At 36.7% G+C, this 25,519-nt stretch overlaps 1 protein-coding gene across 1 annotated transcript in view; it reads right to left on the reverse strand.

Moving 5' to 3' along the window:
• Positions 1 to 18,250, reverse strand: part of OSTM1 (osteoclastogenesis associated transmembrane protein 1) — a 32,796-nt gene extending 14,546 nt beyond the window's left edge. Inside the window, exons 1-2 of the mRNA XM_014561502.2 lie at positions 17,744 to 18,250; positions 10,186 to 10,300 (exon numbers count right to left, since the gene is read on the reverse strand). Coding sequence (XP_014416988.2) covers positions 10,186 to 10,300; positions 17,744 to 18,163 — 535 coding nt within the window. The 5' untranslated portion in view covers positions 18,164 to 18,250. The remainder of the gene's footprint in view (positions 1 to 10,185; positions 10,301 to 17,743) is intronic.
• Between the last annotated feature and the right edge of the window lie 7,269 nt (positions 18,251 to 25,519).

Below are 25,519 nucleotides of genomic sequence, written 5' to 3' on the forward strand. Positions count from 1 at the left end.
ATTCTAAAGTTATAATGAAGGGACTCAATTCAAACCAACTTTAGGACACAAAACAATTCTTGTACATGCCCTACCAATTACTCCACAAGGGATGTTCCAAATACTTTCTATTTGCCAGTACTCAACCACACTCTTGTCCCTCTTAATTTCAATTGATAGCTATATATTATATCCACTCAGGACCATCTAATATGATCTCTCTCAACTGGGAGTGGAGAGACAGGATAGAAGGCTAAGGCAATTAACCAGGAGAAAGGCAGCAATCCAAATAGAAAAAAATCAATGGAGAAGAGATTGGCTAAAGAGGTAGTGAAGGATACCAGAACATGCCAACTCAAAATATGCCTCTTTGGCGTAGGGGTTATTTTGAATTAAAGGCCTTTAAGAACCAGCAGATTCAGGAAAAGCTCTAAAAACAGGGCACAAGTTTTTATTTTGTAAAGAAAACTTCCATTTGTAAAGATGTCTCCCTCTCTGGTAAAGAAAAAAGAGGACTCTTAACAACTAACCCCTGGCAATAGAGAAGGCTCTAACTTAAATCTATATAACAAACCTTATTAAACAATCATGTTTAGCAAACTTTTCCTGGTCACTTTCCCATAACTTGCCTCCTCCATCCAGAAGACCAAAACTCCTTTTCCTCTAATTAGCCTAAGGTGGCATATAAACCCAAATTCTAACCGTCTTTTCAGGATACTCATCATTGGGTGTGCCCATGTAAACAACTGCAATACACATGTTAATAAACTTGTTTGTTTTCTCTTGTTACTCTGCCTTTGGCCAGTCTGATTAGAGAGTCCCAGCCAGGGAATGTAAAATGAGTAGAGAAAAAGATTTTTTCCCTCCCCTAGCGTAGACACCAGGATATGACACATTATGAGATATGCATGTGCTATGATAAACAACAATCACTACAGTGAAAGCTAACATTAACTGGGTACTTGCTATGTTCCAAACACTATGCTTGTACTTTAAATTCATTTGCTCAATTCTCACAACAATCCTATGAGGCAAAAACTGTCATTATTTCCATCTTCTAAATAAGGAAGAGACTCAGCTTAGAGGAATTAAGGAAGTTGCCCAAGATCACAAAACTGGTAAGTGAAAACCTGAAATTTCTACTCAAACTGATTCCTGAGTCTGCACTTTCAAACACTGCAAATTAAATAAAATATTCACATCTATACTCTAAACAATTAAAGTTCAATACAGGGAGTCAACAAATATATGCTACTACTCCTCCCTCCACTACCCATAGATTTCTTATACCATGCAAGGATTCAGGTGGTCACGACCAACTGATTAGTGCTGGCAACTGAGATGCGAACAGGGCAGAAACCAGCACGTTAAAACTCCTTTGTGCAAATTAGAAAAGGACTTCCCGTCTGGGTAGATTAATTACAAAAAGGCATTCTGACCTTCAGAAGCTGGAATTCAGCCCCATTCACCCTCTTATATGGGCCCCCTAGCGTAGAACTTGTCAGCACCTGGTATATCTGGGGTCCTGCTGATGAGCTTATTCTAAGAGTCTTTCCCTCTCTGAACTCATATACTCTACATTCTCTGCGGCTTTATCTTCTCAAGAATGTAAGTCCTGTTCTGACTGTTTCACCTTATCATTTAAAAATCTGAGGGATCATTTCACAAATTAGGAAACAACCAGAGAAATACAGTGACATACTGAGGATCACACACCCAGTTAGTAAGGCACTGAAATAAGAAATATACTTTCCAGGCCCTCAGTTTAGTATTCTCTTAATTATATAATTTGTTCTTTACTATTTAAAAATGTTACTACCTATCTTGGCTTTCGAAAAGTTCACATATTAAATTCTTAAGAAAAAAAAAAGCCTCTCTTAATCCTGGGTTAACATCATCACAAAGTAGCTTCAAATCCTTTTATACATGAGGTAGAGTATATATAAAAAAAAACAAACACAGTTACAAATATGCATGATATTAGCATATTGGGCTAATGAGATTACATAGATTTTCAGTTTTTGTAGTTGACATTTTGCAAGGAATCAGAGGGAATACAATTTCATCCACAGCAACTATATGTCTGTGTTATAATGACCCACGTCATGGCTACTGACATACACAATATGGGTATGTGTGTCTCCCTGTACTGCCTACAGAAATAGTATAAGGCATGAATATGAGAGAGCAATGATAATTTATTCTATGCAAAGTATGAAATAATTTCTTTATAAAAAAGTAATATACAAAATAATGAAAAAAAGAAAAAGAAAAAAGTAATTTATAAAGGAAGTTTCTTTGAACAACAAAGAACTTAATCTCTTCTATTTTACTAACAGCCATTCTTTTTCACTTGAAATAATTAGAATATTAAACTAAAAGCTAATATAGACTGGTCATCTTATTAAGTACTGCATTAATGCAACACCATCAACATTTTTTTCAGTGATCATTAGACAGTGATATTATAAAGCACAAAGGAGCTCACTTCTATAATGGGATTTTAAATGTCTGCATTATTAAAGAGTCCTGACTTTCTGATTTAAAACAAAGGAACTCTAGTAAAATTCCTCTTTTATCTTTTTGCAGGAATTGGGAGCATAAGGTTATAGGCAGTGAGAAGCTATATATTTTAGAAATTAGTAAGTTAAGAAATATTAGTAATAATACAGCTTCCTATAAGCTCTAAGTGAAGTGGTCATTATGAATTTTCCTCATCTCAGATAATCAATGTAGCCTCATCAAGGACAGATTAGCATAGCTTTTCTCAGTGAGGGTTCAAGCATCTGCTCAAGAGGCATTCTTAAAGGTGTTAAGGATTCAAGTTAAGACCTTATACAGAAAACTACTAGATTATCATAACAGGAATTATGAATCTTTAGATAAAGTATTTGGCATCTACTAGGAGTTTATATAAGGATCTCTGCTGTTTTTAAAAAATAGGTATTTTTTGATTTTGTTTTTTATTGAAGTGTAGTTGATTTACAGTGTTCATTTCAGGTGTATAATAACACAATTCAGTTATACATATACATACTTTTTTTTCAGATTCTTATCCATTATATGTTATTATAAGAAATTGATTATAGCTCCTTGTGCTATACAGTAGGTCCTTGTTGTTTGTCTATTTTTTACATATAGTAATGTGTGTCTGTTAATCCCAAACTCCTGATTTATCCCTCTCCCACCCCTTCCCCTTTGGTAACCATAGTTTGCTTTCCACCTCCATGAGTCTATTTTTGGTTTGTAAATAAGATTTGTATCATTTTTTTTTAGATTCCACATATAAGTGATATAATATTTGCCTTTCTTTGTCTATCTTAGTTCACTTAATATGATAATCTCCAGGTCCATCCATGTTGCTGCAAATAGTATTATTTCATTCTTTTTATGGCTAAGTAATATTCCACCATATATAATATATATATATTCCACAACTTCTTTATCCAGTCATCTGTTGATGGGCATTTAGGTTGTTTCCTTGTCTTGGCTATTGTAAATAGTGCTGTTATGAATATTGGGGTGCATGTGTCTTTTTGAATTATAACTTTCTCTGGATATCTGCCCAGGATTGTGATTGCTGGATCATATGGTAAGTCTATTTTTACTTTTTTAAGGAACCTCCATACTGTCTTCCGTAGTGGCTGTCCCAATTTACATTCCCGCCAACAGTGTAAGAGGGTTCCTTTTTCTCCACACCCTCTCCAGCATCAAAACTAGTTTTATAGAAAACAACAGAGATAATCACCAATTTCTGAAAAATAGAGCAAGCTTCAGAAGACACATATAAATGATGGGAACTCAACATCTCAACAAAATTAATTTAGCAAGTATGAAAACTAGAACATTTTAAATTATAAGATACAAATAAGTGAGTCTAACACTTAGTATGTTACCACTTAGATAAAATATCAAAAAGATAGATTCTGATTAACTGATCTTCTAGTTAACTATTAAGTTTTATTATTGGTTTTTAAAGAATCAGGGCATAAAAAGTAAAAAGTGGCAGAATATATCTTTTTAAAATACACTTCTTTGCCATAAGAATTATTTTGAGTTTGAAGGCACTTGGGAAACAAAAAATGCAGAGAGGTTTTCTGTGAATTCCCCTTAACTGCCTGAAGACAAAAGAAACACAATTGTCATAAATCCCTTCTCCAGGAGTTTCATCAACTACAGAGGATCTTCTGTCAGAGGAAAGGAGACCAACAGAACAAAACGGAGAGTCCAGAAGTAAATCCCTGCATGTATAATGAGCTATGAGCTGAACTCATAGAAACAGTAGAATGGTGACTGCCAAAGGCTGGGGTGGGGTGGGAGGTAGGGGGCAGAAATGGGAAGATGTTGGTCAAAGGGTACAAACATCCAGTTGCAAGATGAGTTAAGTTCTGAGGATCTAATGTACAGTATGGTCATTTTAGTTAGTTAGTTAGTGTATTATATACTTGAAAGTTGCTAAAAGAATAAATTTTAAATGTTCTCATCACACATATACACAAAAAGGTAATTATATGATATGATGGTGGTGTTACCTAATACTATGGTAGTAATCATTTTGCAATTTATAAGTGTATCAAATCAATGCATTGCACACTTTAAATTTACACAGTTATATGTCAATATTGAGATATCTCAAAAACAAAGAACCAAATGCTTTACTATAAAACAATTCAGAGTCACATCAAATCTGGTCACTCTACAAATTATTCAGCTGTCATGTGCATAAGATAACTAAGCAACATCTCAATAAATGGGCTATCCCTATGTGAATAATACACTTCTTTCATTTTCATTTCTTTTTCAAATGGAGGTACTGGGAATCAAACCAAGTATCTCTGGCATGCTCAGCATGTGCTCCACTAACTGAGCTACACCCTCACTCCCTCAACAATACACTTCTGATACCAGCTTTTAAATTGTGTACAGAAAAAATCCTTGATACATTTTCTTTACTTCTTAGCAGTCATTCTCCACAAGAATTAGTTTCTATGTTATCTGTAATGTGAATTGGAAGAGTTTTGCTCTTAATATTCCTTTTCAGTTTCTATCAGTTTCCAAAAACCCACTTCCTACCAAGACTAATATGATTCAAAGACACAGAAATTCTAAAGATAAAATAGATAGTAGTAGTAATGGATGGCACTCTCTTTTATTGAGTTTCTAGCCTTCCTCTCATCAACTAATAACTGCAAAGCCTGGGTGCCAATTCACAGCTGGATCAAGTAGAAAGGAAAGGTGATTTTTGGCAATGTATTAATTTTAATAATAATCTTTTAAGCAATGTTTTAGCGTTAATATTTTTAATAATATTAAAAATTCTAATAGCCCCTTAAATTCACTTTAAAAGATTTAAAAACTATATAATTATAGTTTTGCATTTTCTAGACCAGAGGATGAAAAAGGAAAAGTTATTTTATATTGGAAGATATTCTCCTAAAAATGGATCACATATTGGTTTAAGTATCAGTTAAAAAACAAATTTTTAAAACACATCAGTAGTTTTTGTTCTTCCTTTGTGATTATTTTCCTTCTCATTTTATCTTTTAGGTGCCAGAATGAATAGGTTCCATTTTATTTACCATTAAAGATCTCTATTGCTGTAATCACTTAGCTCTGTATTTGCAAATTTAATAACTAGATCAGCACAAAAAGTTAACTGAGACAAAAGCATTATGGTTTGTATTTAACAAGTTTTCACAAGTTCTGAGAAAACTGATCAGTCTTTTTTTATGTTTAAAAAAAAGTCTTTTTTTATGTTTATGTAAAGGCAAATAATCCAGATTTTAAAAAATATTTATATTGTGATTTTCATGCATATACTGTAGGGGAGGAAAAATAATTTTCCCTCTACCCTTCTAAGTTTTTAGCTGGGGCCACTGAACAAAAGACACATCAATACGAGAAAAACAAACAGAAGTTTATTAACTTGTATACATGGAATACATCCAAGATACAAAGGGAAATTGAGTAACTCAAAGAGGTGGCTTAGAATTCAGGCTTAAGTTCCATCTTCAACTAAAAACAAAGAAAGAAGGGTGTCGGGGAGGCCAGTTATGGGGAAGTGACTAGGAAAAGCATAGTAAATAAGTATAAGGTGATGCAGATTTATGTCCCTGCCTTCTCCATTTACAGGATTCTCTTGTGATTTAGACCCATTCTTTTCTTTCTGGTACAAAGGAGACTTACAAATGGAGATTTCCTTTATAAATATAAATTTCCCTTACAAAATGGTTATTTCTACTCTGGTTATTTCAGAGCTTCTCCTGTGTCTCCTGTTTCTCAAAATAATCAGCTCAAAATAATCCTTACGCCAAAGAGGCCTATTTTGGGATAGCATATTCTGGTCTCCTACAATACAAAATGACAACATCCTAGGCAAATTTCTGATCAGGCACAAATTCACTTAAAATAACAGTGTGATATGATTGTCATTTTCCAGTTTATTAATTAATCCTTTGTATTCACTCTTTTATCTGTTTCTAAAGGCCAAGGATTTTTTAAAAACTATGACTGGATAGGTAGGAAATGGATTTTCTTTTAAGTACAAGGTAAAGAGACAACTTCAGCATCATTTATTAAGAAAATAAAAGAGTGAGGATCCCATGAAATAAATGGTTTAAAAGATCTGGTTGCTAGAGACTGTCTCTGAACCTGATGCCTGATTCCTGATCATGGCTGAGATTAACATTAGAAAATGTGCATCTCTATTAAAAACCTCTTTTTCACATTATCTAGTTTTAATTTTATTTAGTATTGATAGGTCTCTAGAAAAAAGGAATATTTTATATTTATATTTTTAGTAAAAGACTAGGTTTTCCATAACGTCAAACATGTATATAGCATACATATTAAATTTTGTATTAGGGCTAATTAAAGTTTATTTATATTTCTTAAAATGGAGACTGTGCAATGGATTTGTCAAATAGCATTTAATTTTTAAAATTTTTTGTTTGTTTCTTTTTGGGGGAAGGTAATTAGATTTTGGTTTTTTTATTTGTTTTTTAAAATAGAGGTACTGGGGATTGAACTCAGGACCTTGTGCATGCTAAGCATGCACTCTACCACTGACCCATATACACTCCCCCCTTCAAATAGCATTTTAGAAATAAAATTAGGCCTTAATTCATGAACACTGTCTATTCAAATGAACAGTCTTAAAGCCTTTTGAATTTAGTTCTAGATTCTTGACCTACAGTTCATTTACCTTCTGTGAGCCCTCATTTTACCTCACAGGGCTTAGTGTGAAATTCAATGAGGCACAGGCCATGGAGTTGAGAAATACTATTTTATTTAACTGCTGACTTGTTACTCATCTTCTTTAGCTCATTTTCCCTTCCTTCAAATTTCATTTCTCACTACTTTGTAAGAGAAGACAATGTTGCTCAAGTAAGAATGCTTTATTAAATTTGGGTAGAAATTGTTAAGTTTTTGAACAATTCTTAAAACTTTTCAGAAAATGTTCATACTATCTTTATTAAATAGATTTGCAGAGAACATAATTAGAACTTATTTCCAAGAACCTACTGTATAGCACAGGGAACTATACTCAATTTCTTGCAATAACATATAATGGAAAAGAATCTGAAAAAATATATATATATACATGTATATGTATAACTGAATTGCTTTGCTGTACACCTGAAACCAATATTGTAAATCAACTACACTTCAATAAAACATTTTTTTTTAAAAAAGAAGTATTTCCAGGTAATTTGGTAAAGATTATTCAATTCTAGGCAAGATGATTATTTTAGAATGCACAAGGGAAAACTGCTGAGGAGTACAGATTTATAAAACTACTTTATTTCCATGTAAAATAGAGAATATACATTATGATGAATTTTAAATGTGAATGAAACAGTGAATGGAAGATAATTTTTTTTAACATGTAATCTGGGAAAAGAAAATAGTCAATCTCCCTGATTATATCTAACATATAAATACCACAGATTTGAACATTCTGTTAAATTTTTTAAAATTTTATGTATTTTTAAATAGGTACTAAAGGTATATGATATACAATCCAAAGGGTACAAATGTAAGTAGAATGAAAACTGAGCCTTTCTTTCCTGCCCACTCAGCTATCTAATTCCCCAAAAGATTTCATACTTTTCTGTACCTTGCTTGGCCATATGTTTTGGCCTAATTAATTTTAACTAGGAAGTAAACATTTCATTTGTTGTTCAGAAGTTCAATCAAGAAATATTTTCAAGATTGGATGCCTCACAGAAAAACAAAGGTACCTCAAGAATTTATTCTAAAGAGTTTTATACCTACCACACTGAGTAAATATGCAGCAAAATATTTCCTTTCCTTTTTATTTTTTTCCTTTTTTTAAAAAAACTAACTGGAGAAGAAAGATACTTTGCATCAAGAAATTCATTACAAAATCTTTTAAAGAAAAGATGCCTTACATCTCAAGTATATAAATTAAGTCACATCAGTCAAAAGAAGTGAACCCCCATATATAACATATTTACTCTAATTAATTAATTTTAAGTTATTTGTAATTAACATTTTTTTCTATATCAATGGATTTTTCTAAAGGACTTAAGAATACTTAAAAACAGCTCTCCTGTTTAAGCTAAGCAAATTCTGCTCAATCATATTTATACTAAAAAGTTTTATTCAAAAAAGTAAAGATTTTGCTTTTAAAAAAGTTAGCTGTCAGCCAAGCCTCTGTTCAAATTACAAGAAAATTTGAATTAATAGAGACATATTTAAAAGAGCCAATATTCAATATCCATGGTATATTACAAAGGAAAAGAAACTTAGCAGGGAGTCTTTTTTTCCATTTACATCTTCTCTTCATATGAACTAAACAAAAAGACAAGTCCTCAGAAAAGTTAAGCTCCTTAATGACTTACAGGTACACAAATTTTTATTCTCTCTGTCCTTTCTATTTCCATTGCCCATACCCTACTTCATGTTTTCTTTGCTTCTTGCCTAAACTATCGTAATAATTTCCTTGCTGGTCTCCCTCTTCCTCTTTCAATGGGGTTCCATGAAAAAAAGGGGGTTTCTGCAGTTCAAAAAAAAAAAAAAAAAGCTTGGAAAGCGCTAGGTTAAATGATGGCTAAAAAGTTTTTCTTCTCACTGCCTTTAATATTCCAAGTGCATTGTAAATTCCCAAAATACTATAGTATATAATCTTTTCTTAATAATATGCTGGTATTCTAAGCAGTATGAAGAATGTTGGCATAAGTGATAAACTACTATATAGGTCAAGGTCCTACTTTCCCTTCCTAACTTTATCTTCCATTGAGCTGCCAGGATTCTGTAATGTCTACTATTCTTTTATGAGGTAGCTCTGTGCCTCTGTCCATGATGTCTCTCTATCTGCAGTGTCCTTCCTCTCATCTCTACTTACTGAAATCATGCCCAACCATAAAGGTGTAGGATCAAAGGGTACCTCCTCCAGGAAGTCATTTCAAATCCTCTTGAATTTGGTTTATTTTCTACTTCCCCAAAGACTCTATAAATTTATTATAGCATTTATTTGCCTGCCTTCGGTTATACTATAACTATAACTTGCTAAATTATAAGGTTTGGAAAACAAAAACTTCCGAGTACATGGTTAGTGTTCAAAATACTTACGAATTGAAATGGTGATTTTAATTTTTCCAAAGAATGCCTGAAAATCGACCTCATTTTATTATATAAATATTTACAAACCTATAAAACTGGTAGAACAGATGTTATCACCTCCTCCTACCACCATCTGATTAGTTATTATAAACATATTTATTATTATATTAAGCAGTTAACATTCCTTAAACATTAACTATATGCCAGGTACTGAGCTAAGTGCTTTACACAATTTATTTCATTTAATCCTCAAGACAATCATATAAGGTAGATTCCATTATTACCACCAATTTATAGATGAGGAAACTGAAGCTCCAAGAGGCAAAATTATATGCCCAAGGTCTGACAGGAGTAGGATAGGGCTAATGCGTGGCAGAGCTTAGAATATAACCCAGATTTGTCTGACTGCAAAGCTCACTGTTAACTGCTACATATTTCTGGGTTTCAGTATTTGCCCAAATAGTTCTCACTAATAAACCATGATGCTAATCACAGTTCATTTAAACTTAGTAATAAAAAGTATTCAAAATGTGCAAAGATGTGAAAATTCATAAAATCAAAACTGACATCTATACTGTTGAACCGTAACAGTAACATGAAAATGAAGGAATTACTTACTTGCACAATTTGCCTTCTGCCATGTGGAATTGAAAAACTCAGACAGAATCACAACTATTTGCACTCTATCTGCCATTAAGAGACTTCTGGCACAACTAAGACTCTCTGAAGAATTCTGTAACAAAAAAAAAAAAGAGAGGAAAGAAAAAGACAACCTGAGTATTTTTTTAGACTTCCCAAACAACTTGAGGCAAAAAAAAAAAACAAACCTTATAAAACTACTTAAAATATTTGTTATAAGCATTTTAACATTTTGTTTGACATAGTCAGACAATGATGTCATTAACAATAATAACTGTAATAAAAAAATAGCAGCTAACATTTATTGGCACCAGGTTCACTTGCAAGGGAAGAAAATCTTTGCTTCTTAAACAAGTAAGTTCTTGCTTCTGTGGTACAATCTCAACTACTTAGGCCCACATGTCATATTTCTTCCTTTTTAAGCACAGGAAAAATTCTGGAAAACTATTCCCTGAAATGTAGCAGTAGTTATTTCTGGAAAATGGAAATACAGTTATTTTTATTTTCTTTTTTGCCTCTTTTACACTGTCTAAATTTTCCTGCAATTAATATATATTATTTACACATTTAATAAAAATCTGGTGGGTAAATGATCACAAAACATTGTTTCATCTTCTGGACAATTTTTGGCTCAAAATCTTACAATCCACAAGAAAACGTGACACATCCAGTTTGTACCCAAATAGTTTGTACCCATATAGAATATGCTTTCCATAGATCACTTTAATAATGAAACTCACACTATGAAAATAATAAATTCAAGTCCCTAAATTACTGGATTCTTATATATTTCCTTTCCCTTTTGCCAAGCAAGGAACTAAGTTCTGCTATACCTTCATTCTTTCAAAGTTATTTAACTCCTACTATTTACTAGGTATTATAAGAATCCTGCAGTTTGAAGGATACAAAAAAGTGTATGGAAATGCCAACAATACTGGGACTTCAAGAACCTCCCCCAGAGACATACTGATAAGGAATTAGTGTGATGAGTAATAAGAGAAAGTGATAACTCTAGAAAAGAACTAATCAGCCATGTAGGGTGAGAAAAGAGGGAAGGAGGGCTTAACAGCAGAATTCTGGCTTTAAAATATCTCTGATGATCGTTTTGGAATGATTACCCTTTCTGTGGCTTAGTTTTGTTATCTCATTAAAAGATGCATCCAAATGAATACTTGCTTTTAAAATAGTGAATTGAACAAAACATTTAAAAGCCCTTTTCTTGGAACTGCTTTCAAGAGCAATATCAGCCATAGAAGAAAATTTCACAGAAGATGAAACAATGTGTTTTGTGATCATTTACCCACCAGATTAAAATAGAGCATGGCCTAAAGAGTCAGACAAGCCTGGATTACTAGCTGGTAATCTTGGGCAGCTGAGGTAACCTCTGTGAGACTCAGTTTCATAATCATGAGTCCTATAAGTATTGTATTAAATAAAATAACATACATTAATCACTTAGCAGTATATCTGGCACCTAGTAAGTAATTGATACATGCTATTTTACATAGTTACCTGTTGCCAACAAGAAGTGCTCTAAGTGGGTGTAGTTGGCTAAGTGTAACCAGTTACTTAAATTGACTCTTCCTAGATGGATGATTGGCTATTTAAAAAATCAATACAGAATAGCCTGTATGAGTGGTCAATGTGTGGAAAAGTTCAGTTGAGGAAGACATCAGTGTGGTTGGGAGCAATTAGGAAAGAGCTCATGAAGGAAGCAGGATTCGAACTAAGCCCTATACTGAGAAAGGGAAGAGGGTTCTAAAATGGGGAAAATAAAATGATCAAAAGGTGAAAGTAGGAATGATTATGTGGTATTCAGGGAGTATTCAGTAGGCCAATGGAAGGTGCCCCTGTGAGAGTAGAGGCAGCAGAGGGAGAAGTTAGGGAAACTTTTGAAGATTTTTGAGGAAGGTGCCATGAAGAGCAGAGTTTGTAGAACATACGTCTAGATCACAATATGTAGGTTGAGGAGGTGGGGAGACTAATTAGACTGTTTCTATAGTTCAGGTATTTATGAGAAGACAGTGGCAACAGTGGGAACGGAAGGGAAGTGATGAATAATCCCAATGATGATGATATACTGTTGGATACTTAATGGTTCTAAATGCTCCAAATGTATAACTCATTTAAACCTTGTAACAACTCTATAAAATAGGTGGTAGTATCCTTCTGGATTCAAACTCAGCCTCTTTCACTGCATGGCCTTGGATAAATTACTTAATCACTCTGAAGCTCAGTTTCTTAAAACATGATATTCACCTATATATGTCTAGGTTCCTCGTCTGGACAAACATTCCTTTAGGACAAAAACATTGTCTTCTACCTTTATATTCCCAACACCTAGCACATGACAAAGCAACATTGGCCTTTGATTTATATTTAAAATGCTTAATACTCAAATCTGTCATAACCATTCAGCAGAACTCTAACTACCATCAATGCAACTATCCACTTTCAGCATGCCTGTGTGGCAAAAAGCAAACAACCAAGCAGATTATTTCCATGATAAACCTATAATCCCAAACTGTACTCCTCACCTTCCTATCTGCTCAGTCTCCCCTCTTTAAAACCACTATTGCAATCTTCTCTACTCTCCTGGAAACTCTGATATCCATCTCACTCTTTACTCTCAAGTGAAGATCTAGTCTCCTAGCTGACACTGAAAACAGGTGCCATCAAGCTAAAACTCTGACCTGTCTACCTCTACACCCAACCTCTCTTTCTACCCTCCCATTAGAGTGCAGAATGTGCCTGCCCCTGTGAAAGGCTCATCTCTCTCTGTGGATGCCTTAGATCCCATCTACTGTCTTTTCAGGAAATTGACCTTGTTTACTTTCCCACTGTCTCCTGTATCTTCACTCTCCTTATAGGATCCTTCCCATCAGCATTTAAACATGTTCAGGTCTTCCCACTTTAAGAAAGGAAGAAGGGAAAAGAGAGAGATGGAGGGACAAAGGAACAGAAAGAAATTAATGAAAATCCCTGAGTCTCAATTCCTCTTTAGTGACCTCTCTTTCTTATCTCTTCTTCAAGGCCAAACTCTTAGGCAGTTGTATAGGATCACTCTTCCCACTTCCTTATCTTCCATTCACTATTTAATCCATTTTAATCTTACTCTTATACCTAAGCACTCCATCAAAACCACTCCTGTTATGGCACCAACAATGTTGATTTGACAGATGCACTTTCAGTCCTCTCAGTAAAATCTGACAAAAATGACCACCCCTTCCCTTTTTCCTGATTTACAGGACAGCCTACTCTTCTGATTTTTCTTAATCTCTCTGACTTTTCCTTCTCAGCCTCCTTTGGTACTTTATCCTCTACCCAAATGTTCAACTCTCAGCATTTCTTACTTATTCTCATTTATTACTCAAACTCATCATGCCATGGTTTCAAACACTACTTTTAAGCCTACTACTCCCAAACTTATTATCTCCAATCCACATCTGTAGACATACATATCCAAACACACAGGCAAAATCTCCACTTAACTGTCTCATAAACACCTCAAAATCAACAAGTTCAAAGTCAAGTTCATTCGTGATCTTCCCCCAAACAGGTTCCTCCTTCCATCTAAGTAAACAGCAATACTATTCACTAAATTGCTCTTATTAAAACCCTGGAAATCATCATTCCTTTCCTCCATTCTACATATTCAATTAACTACCAAATCTTGTCAATTTTACCTCCTAAATATCTCTGAAATCTATCTATTTCTCCCCATCACAATGGCCCCCATATAGCCTAGCCACTACCATTCCTCACAACACTGCAAGATTCTCTTAATTCATCTCCTCACATATAATTTTCCACCACCCTCCCTGGTCCCTGTCCCCTCCATTTTCTCCTATGTAGCCATAAAGTACAAATCTGATGATGTTATTCCACAGAATTAAACCTTTCAGTAACATCACACTGGTTTAAAATCAAAGTCTAAAACCCTTAACATACCCTACAGGGCCCAGACAACCTGGCATTTCAGGCTCAGATCACTAGTCTCCTCTTGGCTCACAGTGCTTTGAGTTCTTTCTAGTCCTCAAACATGCCAGACTCCTGCCTCAGAGTCTTCATACCTGCTACTTCTTCACATGTACACATTCTCTCAAATTTTAGGTGTCAGTTTTAATCACTGACCACTTTTATCTATCCCTACATTCTCTCAAATTTTAGGTGTCAGCTTTAATCACTGGATATTTCTATCTATCCCTCGCCCTAGTCAAGATCAGCACCCCTTTTATATGCTTTGGTAGCACCTATGGTTTTTTTTCTTTGCAACATTTAGCATACCTGAATTAAATACTTACTTATATGATGATGTGTTTAATAACTTTTTTCCCTACCAGACTACATGCTCTGGTCATGTACAGCTATATTGCTAGTAACTACCACTACCCTGCACATAATAGGTAATCAATAATTTTTCAATGAATAAACAAGATTTATATTTTCTGATCTCTAATGAAAGACAGATTATGTTATGCTATGTTTCAATTTTCTCCCTATATTCCTAACAACTTATTTATTAATCTACACTAAAATTATGTTGAATTTTCCAGATACACACCCCCAATCACTAGCACCTCCATAAATTTATATACATATCTATATGTCTATCTATCTACCTATTTAAATTTTAAACAAACCAAGTAGAATAAGACAGAGATTAGCAATTCAGAATTGGGTGGGGGGAGTTTGCCAAAGCATGCTGACAACTGCTCTGGTGATGCTGAACAACTCAAGGAAACCATATCCTTATCAGTTTAGACTAAAAGAAGAAAGTATGACTCTTAGTAAGTAAGAGAGAATCCATTAATTCCACTATTCAAGTTTCACTAATTACTATATTCTTTACCTTGAGATAATAAAACTATATGGGGTCCTTGTCCCAGTAATTCCAAGAGAAAGTGACAAGAAAACAGAATTCTCATCAGATAATTCTATTATATTTAAATAAATTAGATTGCTGTATCACAGAAATAGCTTGTTAATTTCTACTTTTGATTCATTTTCTCCGTGTTATACTTCTCTCCTTTCTCAATCAATCCATGGATATGGATTCACCATAAAGAGGTGAGAAACGATTTCTTGTTCACAATTCTGCTTGTAGGTTTTCCCACTTTGCTCTATTCCCTCCTCTAATTCAGCTTCTCCTTCACTTTTGTTCTAAAATCCTATTGTACAATTTATAACATTCACTTTGATGATTTTTTCTTTTCTCAATATAGATTTATTTTATTTCCCCAACTACACTGATAGTTTGAGGCCTGTACTTTTCCTCCTTTTCCTTCTATATTCTTTTACTAGCCCAATATTTAAGAATAGCATGTGCTAGCTAACTAAACTAAATAGATTTAAATGAAAGACTGAGTCTATGTGAATCAAAGAAAATACATTACTCTCCAGAACCAACTCCCTGATACACACACACACACACACACACACAGAGAGAGAGAGAGAGAGAGAGAGAGAGAACAACTGATTTCTTCAAGTTCACGCCAAAGAAACTCAGACACATTTTTCCACAGATTCATTATTACACATAATGGTTCCATTCCCAAACCAATCTGAAAAAGCCTACTAAATTTATGAAGTACCTCAGAACTGTAGAAATCATGCTTTTGAGTTACCATACCCAGCTCTACTGAGGAAAGGAGGAGGGAAAAACCAAGGTCTATGATGAGTTGGAGAGGAAATACAGATCAGTTAAAGGGTCCTTCTGCCTCTTTTTATCTCTTTACCCTGTTCCTTTCACATAACAGTTAGGCAAACCAGATGCCTAGGTCACTGGTAGAATCTGAGAGACACAAAGGAGAAGCAAGTTTCTGCCACTCCAAATGGGAAGCCTCCCATGTCAGTAGAGAATTCATGCGGAAATTCATATATGTATTGGCCCATAATTGGCCCACAGATGCCCATGATACTGGACCACTAGAGTTTGGAGTAATTTTTTAACCTCTTCTTAATTCCACAGTATCTACACAAATGAGGAAAACATTTGCTCCCTCAAAAGATCCAAGCTTTGCATAATGATTCACAGTCATTCTGGCCACAGGGCAACTCATCTAATTGCTTAAAACAGAATATGATGCCATATCATTCCCTGCTGTAGTTGACAGGGACAAGCTTTGGGTGCCTTACTTTAAGGGAATATATATATCTCCATCCCTTGCTATACCCAATATAAGTATGCCTGACAAGTACTGCATGTAAGTCTAAATTTACTTAAACTACCTTGAAAACTAGCTCTTTACAGAAAGACTGACCACAGAGTTTATTTAATGCAAATAAACTCCCTACATATGTAAAAAATATAATTTATGTTAAATAGTATGAGGCTGACTTAAAGCAGGATGCAACTATATGTTTATACTTTGCCAAATCAACATGATTTATGAAATAATTCCAACCACATTTTCATGAGACTTTTTCCCCAATGCAAGAGGAACTTTTCCACTCCACAGTCCCAATGTCATTCCACATGTTTTTCCCTTACAAGGCATATCCAGCCCACACCTCATGACTCCCACCAGCCCTGACACTCTAATCCTTTCCTACTCCAGATCCTATACAGTTCTTAGGAGCAGGCACATGTCTCTGTGCCTTGCTTTGCTTTTCTTTCTTTCTCCATTTCTTTGTTTCTCCCTTTCTCTCTTCCTTCCTTCCTGCCTTCCTGCTTTCCAGCCTTCCTTCCGTTCCTTCCTTCTTTCTTTTAAGTCCCTCACAGCACCTACCACATGACCAGAAGAGCTGTTAAGAGTATCAAGAGTGGAGGGCAGATTTACCATTTCATAAAATTTTAGCTCCTATTTACTGAAAACTATCATCATGTGCCAGTTTTCTATGAGTTCCTTTTATTCCCATCTTACAAATGAGAAAACAGGCACAGAGAATAAAAAGTAACCTGACCAGAGTACACCACTAATAAGCAGAGAACTGGTCTACTGGCAGAATGGCTCCAGACTGTTTTAATCACTAAAACGAACTCTCATGCATTATCTATTTTAATTCTTTTAATAGCCACATCAGGCAGCTATTTTTCTCCATTTCACAGAGGAGGAAACTAAGACTCCAAGATAATTAATCCAAGATCAAACTGCTAGAAAGTGGTGGACTTGAAAATGTCTGGCTACAAACTCAAGCTCCTAGCCAATACTCTCGTTTCCCCACTCCACTTGGGGGTTTCAGGAAAGGTCTTTCCTGGGAACTCCAAGTGAAGATGGGAAGAAGCTGTGGCAGAGTTGGGGGAAAGGGGGAAAAGAAGAGAAGAAAAGGTAGGGTTAGCTGTGCAGAAGCCCCAAGAAAGCTAGTCATATCAATCTGCAAATATGTACAAAGATGCCCCACAGCAGCCAAGAAGGTAAAAATCCAAACCCCAAGCCCTGTAACACCCATTTTTCTGATGCCCCTAACTCTACAGTCCAAATCCAACCCCCTTTTCACAGATCTGAAACTGAGGCCCCCAGAGTTAACCATCGCTACATTCTCCTCCCTTCCCAACCTTCCATGCCAGAGGTCCCGAGTGTGCTCTTCTACCCACCCCCACGGCTCGGCTGATGTTGTCCATCTTGTTGGCGACCTGTTGGAAGAGCGGGTAGCAGGTCTGACAGAGGCGCACCGGCCGGGCGCCCCGCACTAGACACCCGGTCAGCTCTGCGCTGCTGTTGGCGAAGTCCAGCAGCAGCTCCCGGCACTCGGGATCCAGATCCGGCAAGTATGGGGGTAACGACAGTGGCCCCATCCTTCCGCCCTGCAGTAAAGCCAGAGACAAGTCCTCCACCTCCAGCAACTGCTGCTCCGACAGGAGGTCGTGGAGGACTCGGTGGGGACTGCTGCCCAAGGAGAAGGTGCCCAGAGCCAGCCCCGACCACAGCAGCGCCACCAGCAGCAGCAGCCGCAGCAGCAGCAACGATGACCTCTGTCGCGCGACCGTCAGGTCCGGGTCCATCGCGGGGTTCATAAACCCCAAGGCGCAGACCGCCTCCTCTCTGACCCCAATCGGTGCTGTGGACAGCCGCCGCTTCCGGCTTCCTCAGGCGCAGGCCGCGAGCCTGATCACGAGGCGCGCGCGTCACGACCCCGCCCCCGGCGCGCGGCGCCCCTCCCCATTGGCTACCGGGATCTCTCGCGCCGCACGCCGCGCGCCGGCGTGCATGCGGGAGCGCGCACACACCGGCGGCTTCGCGCTCCCAGCCGGTGCCGAGCGCCGGACTGAGGGGAGCGCTAGACCCTGGTAGCGTCCGGCTGGGGAACACTGGGCCGAGGCTCACTCGCCATATGAATACAGGCAACCGCCGCTTTGAACAATGAAATCTCGGTGGTCTTGTCCTCGGTCGACCACCTCTTGGAAGTTCGCTGAATTCTAGAAGTCTGAGGAGTTCTGTACCACAGAAGGACGGACGGCCTCCACCGTGGGAATTACGGGTGAGTTCCCTGAGAAAGCCTGCTAGCAGGTGCCTTTGCATAATTTTTGCTTGGTGTTTCTTAGTGTAATTCCTCCCTCAGACTATTTGGAAAGAATAATAACGTCTGTTGATTATTTATAGTAGTGGAGCCTAGCTGGCTTACAAGCTTTTTTTTTTAAACGCTAAACTGTGTCAGCGCTGTCCATAGACTTCCTGAGGTGATAGAAAGATTCTATATCTGAGCTAATACGGTAGCCGCTAACCACTTTGACTGTGGAACACTTGTAATATGGCTACTGAGATCGAGGAACTGAATTTTTAATTTTATTTAATTTGAATGTACATAACTCTACCGGGTAGCGGTGCTGTGTTGGACAGCGCCAGTCTAAATTCTGTCGCGGCTTGTCCTAGGGTGGCTAATGTCCAGGTTTGCTTGGGATTGAAGGGGTCCCTGAGGTGCATCACAAACCTGCATGCAATGCAAAAATCTGCAAAATCCTGGCCAAACTGGTTAACTTCAAAGTCCCATCCAGTTTCTGACATGCTCAAGGCAGTCGTTGGGGACACTCTGTGAAAAGCGTTCTGATACCACTACTGAGCTGTAAAAAGAAACTAAGCTAATGACCTGGAAAACGGTTTTCTGACAAGTACCTGACTAGCAAGTTTGGTAAAAAATTATTTCCTGGCTGTTTTGTGTCATCCTGCTTTCATTTTTGCCTTGTAAATTGCAGAGCTACTGTACTAATTCCTTTTCATCTTATTGTGCTAACTTATGTTTCTAGGGATTCTTAGAGTTACTTTTTAGCCAATCTGGTTATTGTTTTGTGTTCTTAATGGGATGAGGAAAAGGGCCCATAATCTCTTTAATATGATCCTTTAATTTTACTTTTACTGTTACAAACAATATTGCAGGTAATAATTTTATCTCTGCAAGGTTGGTATATGTTTAAGATAAATTCCTAGAAGTTGGACTTACTAGGTATGAGAGTATGTGCATTTGCGATGTTGTTGATTCTGCTACAATACTTCCCATGGAGGTTTAACAATCTACTCATAATGGTTCCTAAAGAACTCTTAAGAATGGTTACCTAGAAAGACCTAAAAGTTATATGATGGCATTTGAAGAAATTAAGACAACTTATTTTCCTAGGGTGGTTAATGTCCAGGTTTGCTTGGGACTGAAGGGATTCCTGGGGTGCAGCACAAACCTGCATCCTGTGCAAAAACCTGGAAAATCCTGGACAAACCACTCAAACTTCTTTTCCCTTTCCTTCTTGGAACAATTCCATCCTAAAGCCATTAGATGAAGTAGAGTAAGGTAGACATCTATGCTTGGGGGTGGGGGTGTCAGAGGCCCAGAGAGGAGTGTCAGAGTACAGGTAAGAAGAGGAGGACATGGTGGTGGTGGTAGAGAATCCCGATGCAGAGTGTTTTATGCTGAGTGGGTAAGAAGGGTTTCCATGAAAGGGAGAGGACAGCAGTAACTGGGAGTTTGCTTAAATTCAGAAAGATTGATCAAATAAATAAATAAATTAAGAATAATGGGAGTCTGATTTCTCACTATCAGAGAATGGAGTTACAAATATGAAAAGGGAGAAAAGTAAAATGAACTCTGTAGTGTTCAATTAGAATTAGCAATATCAATGGCTGGAAATACATATAGATATAGAAATAAATATAGATGTAATTGCATATGTGTGTATATTTGTAATACATGTATGCATTCACATATGTATATGTATGTGTGTGTGTATTTTCCCTAGCTCTATCCACTGAGAAGGCCTAATAGCAGAAGCCCTCCAATAATAGTGAGCACACATAGTGTCCAGATTGTGGCTTCTAAATATCATTCTCCACTGAGAAGAACAAAGAATCCTTGGAGAAATAGCTGATTCTGCCACTGGGGCAGGAAAAGCACAAGTTTAGCCTGGATCATTTTTTTGTACCAAAAAGTAAGGAAGTGCTTAAAGAATAATGGGGATATGTCAAGAACGTACAGAAGCCAGCTTGACTAGGCTCCCACTGGCCAAATCTGAGACAATTTGAGCATCAAAATAAATAATGATGGTTAACGGGTCATAACCCATTGAATAAAACAGAACCATGAGCCTATGGTGGTATATTTAAATAAATGAATAAGTTGAATGTTTCATGAGGCTTAAGATATTTATATATTTTCAAAGTCACCCCACCAAAAAAAATACATATTAAGTGCAAATGGAAAAAAAATGCGTACAGTCAAGAAGTTTGTCAAACACCATGTTAATCAAATGATCAACATGAACATCATCATAATGGGACAAATAGAAATTATATGCCACCTGATAGTATGCAGTTAGAAGAACACAGCACCAATTCTATTATATTCCTGCCAAAGATGCATAGCCTGATTCTAATCATGAGACGGCATCAGACAAATCAAATTAAGGTTTATTCTACTAGGGAAAAGAAGTAGTTTGGAAACCACTGTTCTATTACATTTTTGCAGTGGGCTACTGTCTGCTATGTGTCTCTGTTCTTCCTGTTTTTGAGCTTATACTGACCCTCTTCCACCACCATATATTGGTACATGAGGACGGATAACTTAGCTTTTTAGTTCATAGGTCTCTGAACCAAGTAGAGCCATATTTGAACCTGTTGTTGAGACTACCAAATATCACCCAGAGGAGTCTGACTCACCCAAAGAGTCTAGACTTTGAGCTTTATAAAATGACAAAATGGGACTTTGGGTTTGTCTTCCTTGATGTGGGGTGGGGAGATAAGTATATTTTGCCTGCAGGAAGGAGAGTGAACCAAATATTTAGGTGTCTATGACCTAAATGGTTTAGGTGGTAGTCATAAATATCTTTTCCTAAATATTTCCAGTTTTTCTCCTGTGCATTTAATAGGATTGCACTTTGCTGTGCCCTTGAAATTTGCCCTGACTTGGTTAGGTTAGCCATTTGACTTAATTTGGCCAGCAAAATGTAAGCAGAATTGACAGATGGAATCTTTAGAGGTAATTGTATGGTTTACCAGGGGGTCCCACCCCCTCCCCACTCCCCACAATGACTAACACTTTTCTAGATGGTGGAAGTTTTGTTGGCCTAAGTGAGAATGCATGGAACAGAACCCCCAGCTGACTGACCTGTGACAGACATGCAACTTGAACAAGAAATAAACCTTTGTTTTTATAAGCTATTTAGATTTAGGGATTGTTGCCACAGCAAAACTTAAGTCACCCTAATGCATATTTATTTGCTGATTTCATCCTCACTATTTTCTCTGGTTCTCTCTGGACCTCCTTTTATTTGGATGTTTGACCTTATTGTGGAAATTGTTCAGCATCCTTCAATATCCATTCTCTCCTTCATCTTAATAACTCTCTCCTGAGTTTCCGCTGAGCATATGACCACGTGGACAGGACTGCATTCCCCCAGTGTCCCTTGCAGCTAGATGTGAACAGAAATGATGCATGTACCTTATGAGCCATATCTTTAAGTTGTGACTTTTATTGACCTCCTTCCTGCTAGTTAGAAAATGTTAACAATTGAAACAGCAGCCGTGGATACAGGGATGGATATGGATACAACATGTTTAGCATGACAGAACCAGCTGGCATAAAGCAGAGCCATCTACCTACCCTAGGCTATAGAGAAATAAACTTCTTTGCTATTTAAGCCACTATATTTTGGAGTCTCTTTGTTATAGCAGCTTAAGCTCTTTCCTAATATAGTCCTCCTAGGCTGTTACTTTAATTTTCTAATCTTCTGTGTCCTCTCTTATTTTTTCATCTCTGTGTCTTTTTATCCTATTTTCAGATTTCATTAACTTTGTTCTCCAGTGCTTCTACTAGGTTTTTCATTTCTGCTGCTGTATTTTACATTTCTAATAGTTCTTGATTTGTAGATGCTACTTTTTTTTTTTAAGTTTTCTTTTTCCTCTTAGCCTATTTCCTCCAAGTTGCTTTTTTCTTCATTTTTCCTTGGATGTCTGGTGAATTTTGACTCTGCTTATATTTAAGAGAGCAGTACTACAGAGCTGTATGGAAACTCATGTATAGGGCTGTTTGACTGTAGAGAATCACTATAGGCCAATGGTTATCACCTGGGGGCAATTTATCCCCCTCCACTGAGGACATTGCCAATGTCTGGAAACATTTTTGGTTGTCACAACTAGGAAAGAAGTGCTGCTGACATCTAGTGGGTAGAGACCAGGAATGCTAAACATCTTACAATGCACAGAATGGTCACCCAAAACAAAGAATTAAAAACATTAATATTTTAGCTCTATTCTCTTGGGCAGATCACACTCTTCAGAGAAGAATCTGCCAACATTCTGAGATTCTAGCAATGGAAAAAGACTATCAGTCTTCACATTTAGTTAGTGAATCATTATTTAATTACCCTATTTTCAGTAAAACGCTCCTGCCCTCAAATATGTTTGTGCCTCTTGGTCCAGACTCCCTCTATTTCACTTTCTCCAGAGATCAGAACTTCAGGGATATTCTGCTGGAGTCAGAGTAGGACAGAGTTGTAGGGAGGATATTGTAAAAAGACTTTCAAACAATTATTCTCTTTTTATCTCCTCCACCTCCATTTTCAGAGGTACCTGAAGTTCCCCACTTTGTGGGTTATTTGAAAGTTCTATAACGTAATTCATTTGCTTTCCCCACCTCCCCCCTACCCTCCACTGCAGGCTTAGGATTCAGCTTTCCTGGTTGTGCCCAGTCAGTTATCATTAGTCCATCTGCTTTCCAGTTTTCAATATTCTTACTGTTTTCTTCCCTCCTGTTCTTTATGTTTTCATGTATCTTTTAAAAAATCTTTTTACCGTCATTTTGTGGAGATTTCAGGAAGGAGCAGATCTAATCGTGTGTTAGACTTGCTATCTTAAATGGCACTTTCCTCTGTTTTACCCAACTTTTCATTAAAGTAATTAGAGTGTATCTCTTATACTCCCCCAAACACACACCTGTGAGATGATAACCTCATGGAGAATGTGAACTGTGTCTTATTGTATTTCTATACTCAGAAGTACTTGACCTTAGTAGTTACTCAGTACATTTGTTACATTGAATTTATGTAATGCAAATACACATCTGCTTTAAATGCTTTTTCCATTGATACATCAGTGGAAACTTATACTTCTGCTTTCCCAATTCTTTAATATATTTAAAAAGGTAGTAAGTTAACTCTTAATGTCCATAAACTTTGCATGCCTGACTAGAATGACCTGAACACATAAGTCATGTTGTTCATTCATGACAATTTTGCAAAGTATCTCGTATTCACTCTGGTGGTCAATCTCATTTCCAAATCTCTCACCCCTAAATAGAGTACTTTATAGCCTCTGCATTAGAAGATATTTTTAAAACAATGAAGTTTAATCACATTTACTAGACAGACTATTTGATTGTAAATATATATTTGTAATAAATGAGCCTTAATAGAACTTCATGTTTGTATCAATATATTTTTAAAATATTTGCTCAATAAGAAAAAATAGAAATATACATGAATACGTGTGCTTCAGTATTTGTATATTATCAGTGACCAAATTCTGATCACTGAATTAATTTCCTAATATAACAGGAAAATCTGGTTATTAATTAGATACCTAATATATGATGTTATGTCTCCCATAGCCAGGATTTGTGAGTCCAGGAATCAAGGGGTAGAAATTGGGAGTGTTGCCACTTACTGTTATCCCTAGTGACCTACTAGCAAAAATTTTGCTTCCTGTCTATGTAACCTTATGTTCTGCTGATCTTGAGATCTTAGTTCCAAAGGGTGGAATGCTTCCACCAGGAGACACAGCAATGATTCCATTGAATTGGAAGGTAAAACTGCTGCCTAGCTACAATGGGCTCCTCATGCATCTAAATCAATAAGCAAAGAAGGGAATTTCTGTGTTGGCTGAGGTGACTGATCCCGACTACCAAGGGGAAATTGGACCACTGCTTCACAGTGGAGGTATGGAAGAGTATATCTGGAATATAGGAGATCCCTTAGTATCACCATGCCCTGTGATTAAGGCCAATGGAAAACTACAACAACCCAATCCAGGTGAGACTACTAATGCTCCAGACCTTTCAAGAATGAAGATTTGGGTCACTCCTCCAGGTAAAGAACCATGATAGCTGAGATACTTGCTGAAGACAAAAGGGATACAGAATTGGGAGTGGAAGAAGGTAGTCACCATCTATGATCATGTGACTAATTATACAAATGAAGATGTAATTGTTAGGAGTATTCTAACTTATTTCATTATGAGTATGTGTGTGTATCTCAAATATCTTTGTTTTCTTCCATCTCTCATTCCTTTTTCATATAAAATAAGATATATTGGCTTTATTCATAGTGTTTAATTATTATTAATTTTACATCATAGAATTTAGGCTATGGGACAACAAGGAAAAGAGTAAACATCACTCCAAGATACTGCCTCCTCTTTTGTGGAAGGGGCTGGTGTTTTTTGTTTGTATGCAGGATAGTTGTATCATGGTAGGTAGAATCATGACCTTGTTATTGTCTTTACTTAGCAATTAAGCTTGTTTTAAGGAGATGCATATGGGTGCCAAGTTGACAAGGGGATGGATGCCAAGTTGTGATGGTTAATTTTATGTGTCAACCTGACTGGGCCATGGGGTATCCATATTTGGTCAAATATTATTCTGGGTGTGTCTGTGAGTGTGTTTGTGGATAAGCTAACATTTGAATTAGTACACTAAGTAAAGCAGATTGCTATCCCTAGTGTAGGTGGGTCTCATCCAATCAATCAAAGACCTAATAGAACAAAAAGGCTGAATAAGAGGGAAATCCTGCCTGACTGCTTAAAGCTGGGTTATTGACTCTTTCCTGCCTTTGGACTTAAACTGAAACATCAGCTCTTCTTGAGTCTTGAGCCTGCCAGCTTTCATACTGGAACTT

Source organism: Camelus ferus, chromosome 8 (genome assembly GCF_009834535.1).
Source record: "Camelus ferus isolate YT-003-E chromosome 8, BCGSAC_Cfer_1.0, whole genome shotgun sequence".
NCBI classification, from domain to species: domain Eukaryota; kingdom Metazoa; phylum Chordata; class Mammalia; order Artiodactyla; family Camelidae; genus Camelus; species Camelus ferus.